Raw genomic sequence first — 22,056 nt, 5'->3', positions numbered from 1 at the left:
CATGTCTGCTTGTACACTGCCAAGCTTCCTGCAATGATAATGGACTGAACCTCTAAAACTGTGAGCCAGCCCCAATATAATGTTTTCCTTGATAAGAGTTGCCATGCTCATGATGTCCCATCCCAGCAATGAAACCTACTGAAACCTTGGGTACCACAATCAAAAGACCAACTGTTTCTGTTGTCACTTTTCCTCCTTTAAACCAAGGGCTGCTGGAGATAGCTTCCTGGTTAGGGATGTGACCTTGTGTCTACACTCCCTCCCCACCCTGGGACCCCCCCACCTGCCTTGGACCTGTGGAAGCGATCTGCAACTGACGACCACCCATAAAGAAAAATTACTTTCTTCAGTGGAGTCTCACTGGGTATACTAACCACTTTAAGGGTAGCTCCATGCTTAGCAGTAGATGGCCAAGATAAAAAGAACTCAGTGGTATTTTTGAAGCATTTTTTGGTCTCATAATGCTTTGTTTGTTTTTTTTTTTTTTTCTTTCTTACCATACTAGTCTTTTGCTTTTACAGGTTTTGATAGTGTGTGTGTGTGTGTCTCGGCGCGCGCGTGCGCCCAACTGTATACTGCTTCTTCTGTTCCTTCTTTGTTTTTGTCTTATTCTAGTTTGGGTTTTTGTTTCATTTTGTTTTGCCTATTTTGTTTTCTAAAGAGCTAGAAAAAGAAGTCACAGAATTATAAGGCAAGGAGGTAGGGGGACCTAGGAGGAAACAAGGAAGGGGAACGCATAACCAGAATATTTTGCATGAAAAATATTTATTTTTCAATAAAAACAAATAAAAAATAAATCAAGGTCTACCTAGGGCCAGAATTAAAATATCTTTATGCTTCAAATAAAAACAATAATATATTGTCTCTCTATTTCCAAAACCTAGCTTTGGACTGTAGTCAGCCTTACTAATGCTGCAACCCTTTAATACAGACCCTCATGTTATGGGGACTCCCAACTATAAAATTATTTTCATTGCTACTTCATAACTGTAATTTTGCTACTGTTATAAACTGTAATGTGACTATCTGATATACAGGATGTCTGATATGTGACCCCTGTGAAAATGTCATTCAACAACCCCTACCCACAAGGGGCTGTGGCCCACAGGTTGAGAAATACTGGCTTAGGATGAACACATCTCTGTAGCATACCTACCATTCAGAAAGACAAGAAACACATTTGGGTAAGAGAGCTCTTCTCCACATAATAAATTCACATCTTCTACTCCCAAGTTCCCAGCTAACTTAATAATGGGTCCATCTTCCATGTCAGTTGTTATATGTGTCATGAGGGCCAAGTTCTTAACCAAACCACAGGCCTAACAAAAAAACAGACAGGCACTTCTAAGAATAAACAGTAGTGCATGAGTACAGCTCGCATCTGAAAATGCTCACCACTTTGTTGTTGGTAACATAAGAGTACAGTCTTGAAAGGGACATTTGAAATTCAAACATACACACACACACACACCTCAAACAAACTACCTCATCTTTAAAATGTGTATATTCTTTAACCTGAGGAATTTATCCTCAAATAACAAGAAAGGACATTGTCCTGGCTTGTTCATTATCAACACAAGCTAGAGTTATCTGAGTGAGAGCCACAATTGAAAAAAAAGCGCCTCCGTAACACTGGGCTGTCGGTAGGTCTGTAGTACATTTCTTAATTAGTGATTGATGTGGGACAGCCCAGTCCATCGTGGCTGGTGTCATCCATGGGCTGCTGACCCTGGGATGTATAAGAAAGCAGGCTGAGCAAGCCAGGGGGAGCAAGGCAGTAAGCAGCACTCCTCCATGGCTTCTGTTTCAATTCAGGTTCCTACCCTGACTTCCCTCAGTGATGGAGTGTGTGACCTGAAAGTGTAAGCTAGATAAACCCCTTTCTCCCCAAGTTGCTTATAGTCACGGCATTTAACACAGTAACAGAAACCCTAATGCAGATAGACATTGGTACCAGGTCAATAGGTACTGCTCTCCCAGGCCTGATTGGGTGCTTTCTGGAGGATTGTGGCAGCATTTGAACTCTGGGGTGGAAAAGCTATTTGAGTGCTCAGTTTTGCTGTTCTGTGGAGGCTTGGAAGGGAAGAAGGCTGAGATCAGTGGAGACAATGGAGGCCTGGTTTCAGAGAGAAGTTTGAGAGCCCCTTAAAGACTATCAAGGGTGCTTGCTGTTTTGAATTAAAACCAATAAAGTGAAACTTTTGCTTTGCTGAGAGCACTGACATGGAATCAAAGCCTGTTGGCTTCCAAACAGTACTGGAGCCTTGACAAGCTGCACCAGTACTTCCTCCCAAATAAGCAGTTAATCACACAGGCACTCATGGTACCTTACCTCTCCTTCAGGTGTGTCAGAGGGACAGAGCATTCCCCACTGAGACGGCTGCAGAGAACGAGGGCCACTCACTTTCCTTGTCTTTTCAAACTGGGAAGAGATTCTTGTCATCATGCCAAGTGCAGATATATATGACAAGCGAGACAGCACCTGGGTCACACCCTGTCGGTCCATCTTAAATCTCTTCAGAGACCAATTTCCCTGTAGAGAGAGGAATACATGAGGCGACCCACCTTTCTATAAACTGAGAAGTTTCTCACAGCAAATGCCTGCTAATGCACATACAGCCATGATCTAATTACACAAACCAAAATGATACAACTAAAGTTAAAACTCAGCCAGATGATTTGCTGGGGCTCTCTAGGCACAGAGTGAAGCCACTGTGGCTAACAACAAGCTCCAAGTGCTCATCCTAGGAGGGTCAGTCAACCAGACACTGAGGGTTCCACTGAAGGCTTTTTCTTCAGGCAAAACCAGTCTAAAATGAGAAGGGAATCCTATATTGTATTGCTGCTCAGATGCCTTCCAAAGATGGTAAGAAAAATATAAACACAGAAAACAATGGCTCTGATAGTAGTTTCTCTAGGGAGGATCATCTGTACTTTCTTAACTTAGGCCCAAGGATAGCAAATTGCATGTTTTAAACTATCCTCATTTTTTTATTCTTTTTTCCAATGTTGGGGATCAAACCCAGGGCTCAGGGCTTGCAAATACTAAGAAGGCACTCTACCCTGAGCTACCTCTTCAGCCCTAAAGCTGTACTTTATTCACATTAAGAAATACTATGTTGTCAAATCAAGAAACAACTCTGTGGTCATATCAATATTAAAATAGATTTATGTTGTTAGTGTAAAGATGAAATAACAACGAACTCTATGACTCTGAATGCTAACATGAAATATTAATAAAATAAAATGGACTGTGAATAAAACCTTGAATGTTAATTTTATCTCCTATATACTGAATATATCAGATTATAGCAACTATAAATTTTTGGATATATTGGTAGAACACTGTACTGGATGGTTTTGTGTGTCAACTTGACACAGCTGGAGTTATCACAGAGAAAGGATCTTCAGTTGAGGAAATGCCTCCATGAGATCCAACTGTAAGGCATTTTCTCAATTAGTGATCAAGGGGGAGAGGCCCCTTGCGGGTGGGACCATCTCTGGGCTGGTAGTCTTGGATTCTTTGAGAGAGCAGGCTGAGCAAGCCAGGGGAGGCAAGCCAGTAAGGAACATCCCTCCATGGCCTCTGCATCAGCTCCTGCTTCCTGTCCTGTTTGAGTTCCAGTCCTGACTTCCTTCGGTGATGAACAGCAGTATGGAAGTGCAAGCTGAATAAACTCTTTCCTCCCCAACTTGCTTCTTGGTCATGATGTTTGCGCAGGAATAGAAACCCTGACTAAGACAAACACATTAAATCATATTCCCCCAAAATATGAACATATAGCAGTGTGAAAATAGTATATATTGAAAAAGTAAAGTAAAAAAACCTTGACCCAATTATCTTCATGACTTCATAGAGGAAATCTGTGTATGCTAGGGTGCTTCCTTGGAAGAACCAGATGAAAGTTGTGAATATTTTCTTGGAAAACACACAGATGGCAAATAATACAAACTTTTCAATTCAATTTCAGGAACAGCACTTATAGATCCTGGATTTAGAGTCCTCAAAGCAGGAAAACTAGTGTGGTTTTGTGAGATCCAATAATGGTTTATACTACATTATGACACCAGGGCATGTCCCTCATGAGTCAAAGTTTTACTTTGTTAAACTCAGAATCTATTTATTTGGAACCTTTAATTTTTTGACAGTGTGGAAAAGTGGTAAATTCTAGGCATAAAGCACTACACCGTAAAAGCCAAGAGCAGGCAAACAGGCATCTCAGATGGATATCTGGTTGCTGCATGCACAGCTGGCTATCTTTATCCTTGGTTGGAGAGACCTATGGCCAGAGCTCTCAGGTAAATATTCGGCACAGAGCTAACACAAGACAGCCTGCTGGCAACAGGAAGTAGGTGGGAAGTGAAGCTGAGAAAATTTGTTCTCCTGCTCTACAGGAGCAAACCATAAGGCAGCGAAGGAACAAACCAGAGGAGGAGACAGAGCCTGAAACTACTCCACAGTAACGCTAACTTAGTGAAGGTGTTCTTTTGGGGGTACACTCCTGGGTCCCCTCAGATCAGGACACACCTGTCACAGGCCTAATGCTTTCAAATACTCAGATGGTCAAGAAGACAAAACAGTAAAGCTTGAGGTCAGGGAAGGTGGTTCCCCCAGCTGTTCTTTTATTGTTAAGAATTATTTCACTATTCTGGGTTTTTGCCTTTCCAGATGAATTTTGAGAATTGCTCTTTCCATGTCTTTGAGGAATTGTGTTGGGATTTTGATGGGGATTCCATTGAATCTATAGATGGCCTTTGGTAGGATGGCCATTTTTACGATGTTAATTCTGCCAACCCATGAGCATGGGAGATCTCCCCATTCTCTGAAATCTTTTTCGATTTCTTTCTTAAGAGACTTGAAGTTATTGTCATATAGGTCTTTCACTTGTTTGGTTAGAGTTACCCCAAGATATTTTCTATTATTTGTGGCTATTGTAAAGGGATTGTTTCCCTAATTTCTTTCTTACTACAGAGAAATAGTGATAAAAACTGCATGGTATTGGTACAGAGCCAGACCTGTTGATCACTGGAATAGAATTGAAGACCCAGAAATAAGACCACACACTTATGGACACTTGGCTTTTGACAAAGAAGCCAAAAATATACAATGGAAAAAAGAAAGCATCTTCAGTAAATGGTGCTGGTCTAACTGGCAGTCTGTATGCAGAAAAATGAAAATAGACCCTTTGTCACTAAAATAGACTATTTGTCACCTTGCACAAAGCTCAAGTCCAAGTAGATCAAGGACCTCAACATAAAACCAGATGCACTGAATCTAATAGAAGAGGGAAAGAGCCTTGAACTCATTGGCTCAGGGGGAAATTTCCTAAACAGAGCTCCAATAGCTCAAGCTCTAAGATGAACAATTGATAAATGGGACCTCATGACACTGGAAAGCTTCTGTAAGGCAAAGGACATAGTCAATAAGACAAATCGGCCACCTACAGATTGGGAATGAAACTTCACTAACTCCACATCTGATGGAGGGCCAATATCCAAATTATATAAAGAACTCAAGAAGCTGATAACCAAAAAAAAAAAAAAAACCCAAAAAACCCAATCAAAAAATGGGGTATAGAACTAAACCGAGAATTCACAACTGAGGAATCTCGAATGGCTGAGAAGCACCTAAAGAAATGTTCAAAGCCCTTGGTGATCAGAGAAATGCAAATCAAAACGACCCAGAGATTCCACCTTACACCACTCAGAATGGCTAAGATCAAACCCTTGGGTGACAACACATGATGGAGAGGATGTGGAGAAAGAAGAACACTCCTCTACTGCTGGTGGGATTGCAAACTGGTTCAACCACTCTGGAAATCAATCTGGAGGTTCCTTAGAAAATTGGAAATAGACCTACTGGAAGACCCAGCTATACCACTCTTGGGAATATACCCAAAAGATGCCCCACCATGCCACAGAAGCACGTGTTCCTCTATGTTCATAGCAGCTTTATTTGTGATAGTCAGAAGCTGGAAACAACCCAGATGTCCCACGACAGAAGGATGGATACAGAAAATGTGGTTTATTTACACAAGGGAATACTACTCAGCTATTAAGAATGAGGACATCCTGAGTTTTACAGGCAAATGGATGGAACTAGAAAATATCATCCTGAGTGAGGTAACTCAGACCCAAAAGGACATGCATGGTATGTACTCACTAATAAGTGGATGTTAGCCAAAAAAAAAAAAAAAAAAAAAAAAAAAATTACAGAATACACAAGATACAGTCCACAGAACTAAAAAAGCTCAACAAGCTGAGGTGCCCACTTGGGAGGGAGAAGAAAGCAATCATAAGTGGGGAGGAAGGGACCTGGGAGGGAAAGTTAAAGGGAAGGGGAGGGAGTGGAGAGGGAGAAGGAGAGGGGGAAGGAAACTTCATCTGGTATTGGGTGAGGGAAAAGGACTGAAGCCCTGAGGGCCAGCAGAAAGGATGGAAACAGGCAACCTTGGGAGACAGGAGGTTGGGGGACCCTCCAGAATGCACTTGAGACCTGGGAGGTGAGAGACTCTCAGGACTCAAAGGGAGGGACCTTAGATGAAATGCCCGAAAGTAGGGCGAGGGAACTTATAGAGCCCATCTCCAGCAGAAAGACAGGGCATCAAATGAGGGAAGGAGGGCCATCCTACAGTCACAACTCTGACCCATAATTATTGCTGTCTGAAAGAATCAGAGAGATGGAAATGGAGAGGAGCCTGAGGAAAAGAAGGTCCAGCAACAGGCCCAAAGTGGGATCCAGTTCAAGGGGAGGTTCCAAGGCCTGACACTATTACTGAGGCTATGGAGTGATCACAAAAAGGGACCTAGCATGACTGCACTCTGGAAGACCCAACAAGCAGCTGAAAGAGTCAGATACAGATATTTTCACCCAACCAATGGACAGAAGCAGCTGACCCCTGTTGTTGAATTAGGGGAGGCTGAAAGAAGCTGAGGAGAAGGACGATCCTGTAGGAGGACCAGCAGTCTCAAATAATCTGGGCCCCCGAGATCTCTCCAACACTGAACCAACCAGGCAGCATACACCAGCTGATGTGAGGCCCCCAACACACATATACTAGAGGACTTCCAGGTCTGTGTGATGCACCTAATCCTCAAGAGACTGGAGGACCAGGGAGTTTAGAGGGGGTGGGAGGAGGTATGGAATATGGAACACAGTCGGAGGGTGGATGGGGGGGAGGAGATAAAATATAGAGCGTAAAAAATATTAATTAATTAATTAATTAAAAAAAAAAAAGACCAAACAGTGTCCTGCTGAGAGAACAGTGCCATGTTCTTAAGGCCTGAAAAACATGGTCTGGAGGAAAAGAAAGCAATGCTGGCAGGAGCATGCTCAACACTGCAGGCTCTTCTACCCTAAGAACCTGGACCACAGGAGGCTAATGTATCAAAGGCACTGGGGGTGGGGGGAGGCGGTGCACCTCCACTGTAGCTGCCTATGCAGACCCACTAAATGGCTGAAGCTGAGCACTGAGGCAAGTCCACACCCCACACTATTGTTTCATGGTTATGGGAGTCAACGTGCGGGGCCACACTGTTCTTTGTTGGGGCAAGATCCCATCCATAAAATTAACTGTGCATCTGGTACATCAAATGGGAGGCAGCCTTGATCAGATAGACCTATAGCTGCTGGGAGTTTGAAAAGGGAACAGATACCTATCTGATAACCTTTCGTGAACAGCCAGGCAGACCCTAAATACACAGCAGCTGCAGGGGACCAGGCTCGGTGCCAGATGGATCTCTGAAGAATATAAATGCTGTTAATAAGACGCCTACGTATGGCTTTGGACAAAAGCTGCCGACTAAGAAATCTGCCTGAAATACATCAATTTCATTACAGGAGAAAAATGGAGGAGAATAGCCAAGAGCGGAATGACTGCTGATAGTTAAACCAAGAGATTGCTCCTCTCCCTGTAAGTGAACTTTTCATATTGCCACACAGCAGGAGCTATAATTTAGCAGGAAGTTGTTTGGTAGGCCTTCCTAATCCCTGCTCCAAGGCCCCAGGGATGCCTGCAATGCAGGACCCACAGAACCCCGTCATCCTATGCTGTTTTACTCCATACCACTCTACGTGCTAATTGTGAATTAAACACAGTAGGAACTTGAACAGCCAATAAAAATAGGAAACATATAAGTAAAATAGGAAAACACTAAAAGTAGTAACAGCAAAAATTAAAGGAAAATAGGAAAGAACAGAAGTTACTTAAACTTATGAATTACTTTTGAACACTTTCACTTAGTGTTTTTTTCAGAGAGTAGTCGTCGTGAATGACACCACTGTCTTAGAGGCTCCTACTGAGAGGCCTTAACCTTTATACCAATTTCAGAGAACGTGATTTTCTCATGTGCCTTCCATGTAAATGTATCATTTACCATCTCTACCTCTGTCACATGGGTCCTCACAGTCTTTTCCATTTTGAGTCCACTCAATGATGTCACAGAGTACAGAGCAGGCTGGAGACTCACCGTGGAGATGGCGTTGACCATGCCATTGGTAATCTGGTCTTGGCGCATGTGTTTAACGACGTCAAACTGGGCTGCTCTCTGTTTAGGAATCACTTGGTCTGCAATCTTCTTCATTTCTGAATTAAACTTCTTAAACAAATCTTCAAAAAGAAGAGATAAGAGCTGGAAGAAAAGTACACAGCCATCAAGCTTAGGTCTTAATCAAAGACCTGGTGTAAAAAAAAAAAAGAAAAATTTTAAAACACAAAACAATATATTTTTGTAAAAATTCAACATTTTGAGGAATATATGTCAAACACTGTAGGAACACTGAATGAGGGCAGAGGTGATATGGACAGATGGCTGACTTGTAATTTACAAAGGCACTGAGACGATAGATCTGAGAACACTGAACACTGAGCTAGCCAGGATGCTAGCTCTCCTTAAGACTGGTAGGAAGCAAACTGCCACAGCTCCTTAGGAAATTGCCACAGCACTGCTCTCCAGCACCATCCTCCAGAGCAGCAGCCAAAGCAGCGGCGGCTTCCGCACTGGCAGGTGCAGTCCTACACTAACAAGGTGAAGTTTCTGGTTCAGCAGACCACAGGGAAGCACAGTCATTTCTAACAAGTCACCAGAAGGGAGGCTAGCCTGGTCTACTGAGCGAGTTCCAGGACAGCTAGGGCTACAGAGAAAACCCTGACTCAAACAAACAAAATGAGGTGTGTGTGTGTTGGCGGGAGTGGGAGGGTAGGGGGTCAGTTTCCTACTGAAATCTACATTTAGCTGTATGAGGACAGTACCACTGGCATCAAGTATAAATTCCAACCTATATAAGTAATATTTAGATCAGCTGAGATAGCTTTATACAAGTACATTAGCAACCAATGAAAATGAACAAAAAACTAGTACATTCATGGCAAGACCTGAAAAACAAAACCCTTAAGGAAAGAAATCATATACAAAGCTTCGTCTGTGTTTCCTCTTAAATGAGGCTCAAACTCCAGGAACCCCCATGTCTGAAGGCACAGGCAAGAGATACAACAAGAACAGGGGACTAGCAAAGACACAGCTCAAGCCATACAGGTGACTTTAAGGCCAACTGGGGATTATCTTGTGAGTTTAGAATTCTTCAGTCTTTAACACTCACAAGTTTTATTGTCTTTCCCCATAGACTCCTAAAAAAAAAAAAAAACCAGTAAGAGATGCCATGAGACATCTTTGTTGGGACAAAGGCAACAGATCTCTGTCTAGCCTCCCCCCACCCCCAACATTTTCTTGCATATGAAGCAATGTGTAAGCAGCTGGGCAAGGGTCAGGAGACCTCCTGCCTAGCATGTCCAGGAGGAAAGAGCAACGTGCAGTCAGAGAAGGGCAGAGGTGGAGGAGGGACCCTCCCTTGCCATCCACAAGCCTTGCACTTACAAACAAGAAACAGCAGGTTGCCACTGGAGGAAGACCAGCAATGTTCTGGTCACTAATGTCAAGGAAAAGGTGTGATGCAGATGCGATGCTCGAGGGATGGGGTGGATCCCGAACCCAGCTTCCTTGGGGGAGGAGCAGGAAACCTGCTCAGGCCAAGGGTCACTGCACAGCGACACAGCAGGGGCCTAGGGGTCAGGAAACGGAAAGCTTTTCTTTACAAAACTGGGAGCAAGGAAGAACAGTTATCTTCATATTTCTACTCAGCCCAACAATGGAGGAGGCATGCAGTTCAATGGGGCAAAGGGAGGATATCAATAATGGGAAGCTGCCTTGACTTGAGGATAGCACATCATGGGCAGAGAAGATCACAGGGACTCGAAAAGAAACTGCATTATGAAGAAGATGTGAGTTTAGCAAGCTGGCAAGATACACGTCCAATAAACAGAAAGCAAGTATATTTTAAATATTGCCAAGAGAAATGATTGGACTCTCAATAGGAGATGTCCACAGTCACCAAGTATGACTGTTTAGGAGTCAGTTGTCTCTACATTGTACTATAGATTCAAATGCAGTCTTAGTTAAAAGCTGCCAGTCACTTATTTGATTACTCGTATGTTAAGACAAATGGAGAAACCGATGTCAAATTTAAGTAAAAAATAGAAACTAAAACACATATCACCATCTCTGCAAAAAACTGGAGAACTAAATTATTCTTCTGCAAACTCTTTTTTAAAAAGTATTTTAGAGGCCATGTGTGTTGTTGACATACATGTTTAATCCTAGCACTGGGGAGGAAGACGCAGTGGATCTCTGTGTGTTCTGTGCCAGATGGGACTACATAGTGAGATTGTCTTTCTTTTTTCTTTTTTGCTAGCATTTTTCTTACCTTTCACATGTAAATCATGTCTCAATAGAACCAAAGAGATAATGATGAAAAGTATTATTATTTTTTTAATTTTAAATATTTTTTTATTACATATTTTCCTCAATTACATTTCCAATGCTATCCCAAAAGTTCCCCATACCCTCCCCCCCACTTTCCTACCCACCCATTCCCATTTTTTGGCCCTGGCGTTTCCCTGTACTGGGGCATATAAAGTTTGCATGTCCAAGAAAAGTATTATTTTTAAAATTCTAGATAATGAATATATTAGAATAAGAATATTAGATACTATGACTTTCCACATCATCACCCGAGAGAGCCATCAGGTGAAAACCTGGTCCATTCTGAAACAGAAGAACCGGGACCCCAGCACAACAGACTGAGCGCAGCCATCAGTCTGGACAGCACAAAAGGGAGACACTGCAGGTACATTCTTCCTGACAGGACACAGACCATCACCCGTCAGGGCGCCCAGCCAGAAAAGGAGATGTTCAAGAGCATCTATCTAGTCTCTACAAACTCACTCCCAGTTAGGCATGCTCACACAAGACACATGGGATGTTCAAGAGCATCTATGTACAAACTCCCAGTTAGGCATGCTCACACATGAAGAAACACATCAGCAGCAGGCTGGGTACCATGGCACATTTCTGCAATCTCAGCACCTGGGAAGGAAGAGGCAGGAAGAGGCTAACCTAGGACATACAGTGAGTTCAGCGCTGCCAGTCTGAGCCACAAAGAGAGGCACAGTCCCCACAAACCATCCAAAATCTCCAAACAGGTCTAAGCGAGTAGCTCAGTGGCTTAGTGTTTAGATTCTCTCTCCACTACAACGAACACATAGTAAGAATATGTAAGGGATAATTTTAGGTGTCAATTCTCTCAAAGCATTTCTGTAAGAGACTGGCATTGAATCAGTAAACTGAATGAAAAAGGTTGACCTTCATCCTTACTTGTTGTGGGCAGGTGTTATCTAACATGGAGGGCCCACAGAGAACAGAGGCACAGTTCCTCTTGTCTGCGGCCCCAGTTCCTGTGCTACATGCTCCTGGCTCCTGGCTTCGCAGCAGAGGGCCCTAGGTTCTTAAGCCTTTGGCTTTAGGCTTTGATATGTGGCAAGGCTTGGCTGTGGTCAGTTCTCTGGATATAAGACAGACCACACACTGACTTCTCTGGTTCTCCAGTTTGAACACAGAATATCATAGAATTTCAGTGTATTTGTAACTCGATCAGCCATTACTGTAATTAATTAGTCAATTAATTAATTATTTCCTCCTTCCTCCTCACTGGTTCTATTTCTCTTCAGAGCTATCAGCCAAACCTAGAATGTAGTGTAGTCTCCCCTCCCCCAGCCTGAAACCTGCTTGCTCAGGGGTGGAGCTTCCCACTCAATTGTTCTGCCACGCCCACTGCTGGAACCTGCTGCTTTGCTGTTTGGAGCCATACAAGTGGTCACCCTGCTACTGGACCCCCGAGATTATTTGGCGGGAATTGGGCCCCCTTCCCCTGCTTCATAACTGCGTGCGGAACAGTAAAATTGAGCTTTGATCAGAATGCCTGTCTTAGCTGCATTTCTTTCTCTCACCGCCTAGCCCCTCTTCTCTTCCAGGTTTCCAAAATGTCTTTCCAGGCTAGAACCCAGGCTGTGATCTGCTGGCCGAACACAACAATGTAGGAAATTCCTTAGAACAAAATATTCACTTTTTTGAAACACACAGACACAAACACTAAATCAAAAGGAACCGAATACACAAATGAGCCAACTGCAACAAGTGGGACATAATAAGTAGCTGACAGATCCTTAATGATAGTAAGAAACTGCTCTTTCAAAAGCCTAGGCCTGAAAATGATACCTTAAAAAACAGTTCTATCCTTTAGAGATAGATCTTATGTGCACATAATGTAATTTTCTATCTGAGATACTGAAATAATTTGATGACTGTAATCTGCTTGAACAATCCGATTAAGAACTGGGGGGATTTGGGTGCTCCGGAGGATGATGCAAACAGAACAAGATGAACTTCTATAACCACTGAGAGCTGATTTTACTCTTTTATATCTATATGTTTGAAGATTTCCATGCTAATATTTTTACTGAAATACTTCTCAAAGATACTTAGAAATAAATCTTTTGAAAAATCTTATTTTAATTGATGTGTGAGCACACATGACCATGAGGCCCTCGGAGGCTTAGGTCCTCAATGCCTGGAGTTATAGGTGGTCCGGAGATGCTGGCGAGATGCTGGGAACCACACTCTGATCCTCCGGAGGGGCAGCAAACACCCGTAGCTGCCGAGCCATCTCTCCACCTTCAGAAACGAAAAGGTTTTGCTGTGGTGGTGGTTTTGTTTTGTTTTAAAGAGGGTATAAGACTTTCATTAAAGACAATTAGAACTGTTTAATGGAAGAGAAAGGAAACTTAAATAAGATTTATGAATAAAGAGACTAATATTTTAAGTTTACTAGTTTTCTCAAAATTTTATCTAATAGAAAATCCTGAGAAAATTTTGTATGAAAATTAGCAAAGTAATTCTAAGATTTATAAGAAAAATCCAAGACCATAAAGGCCAGACCTTGTGGAAAGGCGAGAGACGCATAAGCAAACCGACTAAAGGCCTAGAGCACAGTCTTGAAACAGCCATTGCAACACATTACAACACACAGCCTTGAGACAGCCTCTGCACACATTTACAACACATTACAACACATGGCTCTGGGAGAACAGGTTACCCATTTGGAAAAAATGAAAATGGATCATCATCATCATCATCGTGATGGTTTGTATATGCTCGGCCTAGGGAGTGGCACTGTTAGAAGGTGTGGCCTTGTTAGAGTGGGTGTGGCCTCATTGGAATAGGTTTGTCCCTGTGGGTGTGAGCTTTAAGACCCTCATCCTAGCTGCCTGGAAGTCATACTAGCAGCCTTCAGATGAAGATGTAGAACTCTTAACTCCTCCTGCACCATGCCTGCCTGGATGCTGCCATGCTCCCAACTTGATAATAATGAACACTGAACCTCTGAACCTGTAAGCCAACTCTAATTCAATGTTGTCTTTATAAGACTTGCATTGGTCATGGTGTCTGCTCTCAGAAGTAAAACTCTAAGACAATCATCATCATCTCCACCACCATCATCATCATCTTCACCTTCCTCCTCCTTCCTTCTTTTCAAAGCAGGGTGTCACACCTGGCTGGCTTCTAATCTTGCTCTATATATAGTATGTATGAGTTTGAACTCTTAAAAAGTTTATTTTACTTTTATTTTGTCTGCATGTGTGTCTGTGTACTACATGAGTGTCTGGTGCCCACTGAAGCCAGAGAGAGTGTTGGAAACCCTGGCACTGGATTTACAGACAGTTGTGAGTCATGCCATGGAAGCTGGGGATCAAATCTTGGTTCTCTGGAAGAGCAGGTAATGCTCTTAACCTCTGAACCACCTTTCCAGTCCCCGACCTTGAACTTCTGACCCTCCACCCCCAAGGTTATAGGCAATGCACTACCACACTGTGTTATTGTGGTCCTGGGACTGAACCCAGGACTATAGGTGAGCTAGGCAGACACTCTACCAATTAAGATAAATTCCCAGCCCGAACTGGGGTTCTTTTCACCATACAGAATTGTGTGAAGAACAAATGCCAAAGATGTTTATTTCACAAACAAAACCCACAAAATACTAAAAAGCAGAGTGAGCAAGGCTGACAACAAATTCGTACATGCCAAAAGGTATCAGGAAGTTAAAAAAAGAAAAAAAAATATGTGCAGGCCTTTACTCCAAGCACTCAGGAGGAGGACACAGGCAGATCTCTGAGTTCTGAGTTTGAGTCCCACCTGGTCTATAAGAGTTAGTTTCAGGACAGCTGAGGCTACACAGAGAAACCCTGTCTCAAAAAACAAACAAACAAACAAACAAAAGAAGAGCAATAACAACAACTTACACTAGGAGACAGATGATAGCTATAGCATATATAATTGGTTAAAAACAGGACCTAAAACATACAAAAATGTCTCCTTGAGCAAAATGCAAACAAGCTATTTCAAAGCAGAGGCAACACAACAACAGATAAAGAGCATAATCTCATTGGGCAAGTACGGAATGCCAAGTAAGGGCTACAAAGCGTTACTCCGAAACCACCAGAAAGACAAACACATAAAAGTCAGGGCAGGAGCCATGGTGGAGAGGACCAGGAATGATCAGCAAGGCAATGCACACACAGTGGCAACTGACTCCAGGAACGAAGTCCTCCTGCTAGGAAGCAGAAATGAGAAGAACAAGATTAGGATAAGGAAAAGGGAAATATACAAACTTCTTGACTGGTACACAGGGCAGAACAGTGTATTTCATGGAATATAATACAGAAATAAAAATGTACTATGGTGATATATAATACTATTGAATCTTAAAAATAAATTAAATGATATAAATTTATTTTATAAAGCTCAAAAATAAACAAAACATATATTATAATGAAAGGTTTTAAACTCTGCAATCAGGGCCAGAGGCACGACCCAACAGCTAAGAGCAGGGTGCTGCCCTTCCAGGGGACCCGAGTCCCAGCACCCAGAACCAGCAGCTCACACTGCTCTGGAGCTCCAGCGGCAGGGGATCTAGAGTGTGCAGCCTCCATGTGCATCTGTGCTTATGTGCACATGCTCACATACATATGCAAACTTAAAGATCATAGAAACAAACCTTGAAGACAAAAGAATCACTGTAATAAATCCAGCAATAACAAAAGGAAATATCTCTAAGAGCAGAGAGGAGAGATGAGCAGTAGGTAAACGGAATGGTGCTGGCGACAGGCCAAACTAAGGAAGCTTTCAGTGTTCATTTTATCTGTATTCTTCACAACGTCTATGTGTATATCTTTAATTTTTTATGTAATTACATCAAAATAAGTGCTATTAAATAACAAAGTTCACATACTTTGGTCCTGAAAACCAAGAAAATGGCTGGAATAGGGAGCGCTAAACCATGTAAGATGGCTGCTTCAGAACTAGAGGGTAAGCAGCCCCTGACAGACTTGCCTGCAGACAGAGCACGTCTGAATAAGGAGGGCATCGTCACCTTTGAAGGCACTGGCAGGCAAAAACTGGCTACATTTCTTGTTTAAGACTTTTCACCTAGGAGTGAGCCACACTATGAAATGGATCAAGATGAGGAGCTAAACTGCAGAGATTCTCCTCCCTCCCACCCGGGACTCACTCGCTTCTCTTCTTGGTTTTATTGGATGAAGAACCACAGAAAATGCAATCCCAGGTAATAGATAATAAACAGCTAGAGAGTGGGAGCGACAGGAGAGCCACAAGGAGCCACTCCAGATTATAGAAATAAACTTTGCCCCAATCTCTGGGTAGCCCTGAACTATAAGAACTGTATGCAGTATAGGGCATGTGCCCCTGGAACATAAATATGGACAGGGCTTGTGACCATTTTGATACAGTGTGCCTCATGCGTCTAGGCCTTAAGTTTTAGTCTTGCCCATGAGAACATGGACTCTTAGACTGTGAAGCCACCAGAAAGTCACAGCCCTGAGAGGTCGCATCCCCACTGGGCCTTGCCCTTCAGCACACCCTCTATCATCTACTAGATGACCAATGGCTATCCTCCACCAGCAGCACATGACACAGGCATTAAGCCCAGTTCCACCTGAATGCCTGACACACAAACTGTGAGGTCTAAGAAAACAGAGCTGCTGCTTAGAGCAAGCAACAGAGAACCAAACTATCGGAATCCACAGTTCACAGACAGAAAAGACTAGGTAGCTATTATACTAGAAAAGAGCTGCATACTTCTTCAATAATAATTACAGTGGATATTACAAACACCAATCTCTATTCACAATTATATTCCCATTTTCCATGTAAGTTTTCCTTTTATTAACAGAAGAAAAAAAGTTCACCAGATCTGTTTGTGACTTAGGTAAATCAGCAAAACATTTCAATGGCTCACTTAAAGAGGAATTCTGAGATTCCCTGAAAACATTTAAGCTGAGGTTTCCCTGAATCCCACCCAACTATACTCCTGAGGGTTTATAACAGGCAAGCAGACTTGTGGCTCTGAATGAAGAGTGAGTCCAAACAACCAAGTCTTCCTTAACTGCAAGACAACTTCCCTAAGTTGGAGCATTTTTAAATGCCGTCCCTCTTAAGTTGGACACATCCATCTACTTTTCTACTAAAGCCAAGCCTGCAGATCAGGAAGCTAGGGTCCTGGACTTGCATTTATAAAAGTGTTCTAAAAGAAAACTTCCTCTCTGAGCACTTAATCCTTTCTTACAGTCAGGCCCGGCAGCTTCACTCCTGGAAAGAAAGAACATGGGAGTGGAAGCAGGTGCAGGGGGTGAGGGGGTGAGGGGTGAGAGAAGCCGCTCCCGCCACTTCCTGTGGGCAGTGCAACGGAACCTGCATAAGCATCCTGAACAGAATCAAGTGCCCTTACCCAGGCCACAGAGCCCAGCGCGCCGTTTAATTAGCCCCTTACACTTAGCTGCTTTTGTCTCAAATTATGAAAAAGTGTTTTGGGATCCCAGCTGAATCTTTTGTGGTCTCCTGATTCAAACACAAGAAAACGTCCTCAGTGCTAAACACTAATGAATAGGAACCTATATTCAACAAAACTGTCACAGGAATACATTTCTCCTCTCCTAAAGTTTCAACTCTAGAGAAATAATGCTGTCCCGTTACCAAAGCAAGGAGAGGCTGCAGGGCTAAGCCGTACAATGAAGCACAAGATCTGGGTTGGAAGTAAAATGAGCACCAGGGTAGGAAGCAGCGCTAACATTCAACACTTCTCACTGAGGCCTTTCCTCCTGCTGAAGACAGACGCACCATTGAGAAAATCATATTTAAGGGAAAACTGCTGACAGCTCATCAATTGATTTTCAATGAAAATGCTAAAAAAAAATTAATAAAGAAGTTAAGCCGTTGAAATACAGTTTCACCAATTAGCTTAATGTCAGAGAATTCTAATTAGGCGCCTTGAGATTGCTATTTAGTGTTTAAGCCTTCAGAGTGCCAAATTCTCCTTTTCACACAAACTGGTTGCAAAATTAAAGACATTAGGCAGCCTTAATTACATTATCAGAACAGCTGGGATTAGGCAATCTCTGAAGTCAGGACGGCATTCTTTTGTCCCTGGATGGAAATCCCTGGCTTTCCAGGGTGCTGGATTTTGGTGCTATTCCATATCTCTCCCATACAAAGCAAGCTGCCTTAGAAACAAAAAAATTTGCAGACAAAGAACTGAGTAACGCGCAACAAATAATGAACACATTACCAAAAAAGAAAAGGTAGGTGCAAAGATTAAGCTTGAAATCAGTAGGTTTTGCTAACACCTACTGGCAGCTGGCCTGGCAACCCTCTGGTGACAGTCAGACTGAGGGAAAGCTCACTGGGCCAGTGGAGACAACTCTGTTATCTAAAGCTGAAGCCCATTTCCCGGCCTCATCCCACGGGTGGGCACCAGCAGCTATTGTTTTTACACATTCTTGCCAACACAATACCTGCTCTGTGCTTACACTGTTCACTAAGCTATGTTTTCTTGCTCCTGGGAGTCCTCTTTTTAACTCTAATTTCTTAAGCAACAGGATATCCTCTCTAGACTCCTCCTGACTTCCTTCTGTGTTCCTTGAAACAACCCATTTTTTAAGGACTCACTAAAGAGCTTGGTTTTTAACAGAAAGATGGAGGAAATGAGGATTCGTAGCAGGAATACCTCGAATCCCTTCAGAGTGAGTAGTTGCTCTGCTAACCTTTAACCAAACAGCTTCCCCAATTCCCAACTCTTCCCAAGCCCAAAACTGTTCTAACTCCTGAATTCTAATTTTCAAATGTAGTCGTGGGGCTAGAAAGATGGCTTAGTGGGTAAAGGCACTTGCTGCCAAGCCTGATCAATTCCCAGGACCCACATCATGGAAGGAGGGAACCTTTCTGCAAGTTATCCTTGGACCTTCATCACACACACACACACACACACACACACACACACACACACACACACTCAAGTAGTAAAAAAAAAAAAAAAAAAAAAAAATCAATCTTAGCTGTGGAATGTGTTTTCCTCCCAGCTGGCAATCCGTCCCCTGGATCACTGCTCTCACCTCCCTGGCCAGCCCATTCTTGGCCTGCTTATCCCCAAACCTTCTCTGCAATTGAAAATCCAGTTCATACCACATGTAGAGTGAAATCCAAATGTGTGGACTCTAGCAAGCCCATCTCTGCCCAGCTGATCAGCTCACACTGCTTTAATAGATGAGCTGGGGCTAGAGAGATGGCTCAGAGGGTGAGACTTTGCTGCTCTTGCAGAAAACAGTTGGATTCTCAGCCCTCACACAGGGCAGCTCACAACCACCTGTGACTCCAGGGGACTCGAGGCTTTGCGCCTCTGTGGGCACCTGAATGTACACACAAGTGTGAGCAGGTTCTCTCTCTCTGTCTCTTGTCTCTGTCTCTGTCTGTCTGTCTGTCTGTCTGTCTGTCTCTCTCTCTCTCTCTCTCTCTCTCACACACACACACACACACACACACACACACGCACACACACACACCTCCTCCATCTGTCCATCTATCTTCCTTCTGTATACCCAGCACCAGCGCCTAGGAGTAAGCCAGGAACAGAAGGTAGAGTCTAAGAAACATTTGTTAATTGAGTAAATTATATCACCTAAAGCCACGCTTCATTTCCAACATTACAAGGAACAGGGGCAAACAGCTCAACACAAGATATAGCAACACATTACAAGAATATTTAGAATACAGACTTTTCACAATAGGAAAAAAAAAAAACTAAGTAACTCGTGAAAAATTATACTTCAAACTACACACAGATTCTATTAGATTGGGATGTATACATATCTAAAATGACAACAAAACTAATTTTATCAAAGAAAATAAAATTCTTCATGAAAACCATTAAAGCACCTGTCCTGCCAATTCCAGTCGCTTGTTGCCATAATAGTCTCTGTCATCGACCTTGTTATCTCCTTGGGCCAGGATCACCCTTCGCACCATCACTGCAGTGTAGATACACTTAGCTCGGAAATTGAATTCCTTCACCTGAAAATCAGAAATCGGAGAAACAATTTGAGATGATGTATCCTAAATTAAAGTGCCTCAAAAAAAGAGTCAATGTTAGTGCATCCCGGTAAGAAAGCGACGCACTGTTATAATGCTCACCACGTCAGAAAATCCAGCTCATCTAAACTCCCCAAGAGGTATACGGGCTTTCCATCTCCGCATTTACTGCCTGAGCTAGTTTTCCTTCAAAGATGATACAGTAACTGCTTCACTTCCCATGTCCTCCATGCTACTCAGCCACTGCCCACTGAGGACTGCCAGCTACTGTCCACTCAGCTACTGCCCACTGAGGACTGCCAGCCACTACCCACTGTGGAAGCCAGCCACTGTCCTCTGTGGACTGCCGGCCACTGCCATCTGTGAAAGGCAGTCACTGCCCACTGTGGACTGGCCTGTGGTGAGTCCGACTAAGATATAGCAGAAATGATGCCACCCCAGGTCTAGACTGACCTCTAAGTACACTGCACTTTCACTACCTGTCACGAGCCCTGAGTCTTCAGAGGGCAAGCCCAGGACACTGTGGAAAAGCAGTACATTCTGCTATGAGTGAGGAGGCGGGGTGGTAACTATCACAGGACGCCACTCTCTGCTACCATCTGCAACTTCATGACAGGCCCACGACAAAAAATCCCTCTCTCTTTGGGTGAAGGCTAGTGAACACAGACTAAAGATACAACACTGAGAGGAGTCATACAAGAGTCATACTCGGCCACTGAGGTTTGAAGCTTTTTGTTACGCAATGATAAGAAATAATTTATATTCTCAGTATTTACAAAACTCTGTTGCATTTTATTTTCCTGATCTTAATGCTGGGTAAGTTGCATTGATCATCTAACTCTTCTGGCTGTTTAATAACTGATAATGGTTGTTTTGCTTATCAAGGAGAAAAATAAAGATTTTATTAATAATATTTTTAATCTTCAACAAAGCCCAGTTCACACTCCCCTTTCACATACATAAATACTAGTGGACTTAAGAGGCAAAAGTAAACATAAATATTCATAGCAACCATTCCTGCTGTGCTGTGTAACTCATTTTACCCACCTCCCCTAGAAACCCAACGCTAGACCTGAACTGAAATCCCTTCTGAGCACAGGGCTAATGTCATAAAGAATCACATGGGACGCGGGATCGCTCAACTCTAATGGTTGACATGACTTGTGGACAACCAACAGCAGTTGAGACTATGCTTGGGGGATGGGGGGCGGGGCAGAAACACAAATGACCTGAAGTGAGCAAGCTCTAAAATGAGCATGGCGTGCTGCAACCAATGTCAACAGAACCCTGACCTTTTGGATCTCATCACTCTTACTAGTGAAGGCTTTCAAATCTGTGTATGTATCACGGGCACCTGGGACTTGTGAAAATATATATGGCCAGCCTGAGTGAGGGCAGTTTCACTATTGCTAACTGGTTCCCAGGCAGTTGTCCAGGGGGTGCTCCTGAGCCTGGGTCTTGAGGAACAACAAATATTGCTTTACCTTGGTAATACCTTACGTTCCTTTATCGCTTCCAAAGTTTTAACTTGGATTTAAAAACAAAAACAAAAACCGGTCTTAAAATATTTAAAAACTGTTAAGTCTTTTCCTAATTCATCTCTTCTTTAATGAAAGATGTATAGCCCACATTTAGAAATAGTACTTCAGTCTTTGCAAAAAAGCAAAGTAGTTGTGCCTTATGAGCCAAATTTAGCAAAGGTCTGCACAGCCAGCAGTGTTAAGGAGGCCTGTTCTGCATTATAGTATTAAGGTCAGCCAGGCTCCTACACCATCTTGGAAAACAAGAGCTCTCTGCAGAGCCTGCATCCCTGAATAATCGCAAGACTTGGGGGGAAGTAGTCTTACTCCATTATACTAATGAAGAAACTTAAGTTCAGAGAAATTCAAATTAGTGCAAGGAAAACCAAGAGTTCAAAACCAGGATCTGAACAACCACATCATAGCTCCAAAGCTCTTACTGCCTATTCCCATCACCCACTTTTGTTGTTTTGAATTTTAAACCCTTTTCAATCATCCAAAAGAGCTTAAAATTCAGTTCAGATATAGCTTCAATAACAACTTTGTATTTCTCCGAGTGAGATCACAGTCATATACCAGAAGCCATGGAACAGTGTAGATGTACGTATTGTTTGCTCCAAGTGTTCTAAGGTTAGAAAACGGAAGCTGACTGCCACCACAGGCCAGTCCACTTCCACCGATTCCCTGAAGGCTGCAACTCTGAATTATG

The 22,056-nt window shown here is 42.9% G+C and overlaps 1 protein-coding gene across 1 annotated transcript in view; it reads right to left on the bottom strand.

Moving 5' to 3' along the window:
- The window catches only part of Polr3b (RNA polymerase III subunit B), a 102,884-nt gene that overhangs the window by 49,943 nt on the left and 30,885 nt on the right, over window positions 1-22,056 (bottom strand). Inside the window, exons 12-15 of the mRNA XM_021174599.3 lie at window positions 19,675-19,809; window positions 8,470-8,631; window positions 2,333-2,533; window positions 1,157-1,319 (exon numbers count right to left, since the gene is read on the bottom strand). Of these exons, the coding sequence (XP_021030258.1) occupies window positions 1,157-1,319; window positions 2,333-2,533; window positions 8,470-8,631; window positions 19,675-19,809 (661 nt within the window). The remainder of the gene's footprint in view (window positions 1-1,156; window positions 1,320-2,332; window positions 2,534-8,469; window positions 8,632-19,674; window positions 19,810-22,056) is intronic.

Source organism: Mus caroli, unplaced genomic scaffold (genome assembly GCF_978045245.1).
Source record: "Mus caroli unplaced genomic scaffold, Mus_caroli_1 scaffold_9, whole genome shotgun sequence".
NCBI classification, from domain to species: Eukaryota; Metazoa; Chordata; class Mammalia; order Rodentia; family Muridae; genus Mus; species Mus caroli.
Note: the sequence above shows the minus strand (reverse complement) of the source record. Positions and strands in the feature narration are given on the sequence as shown.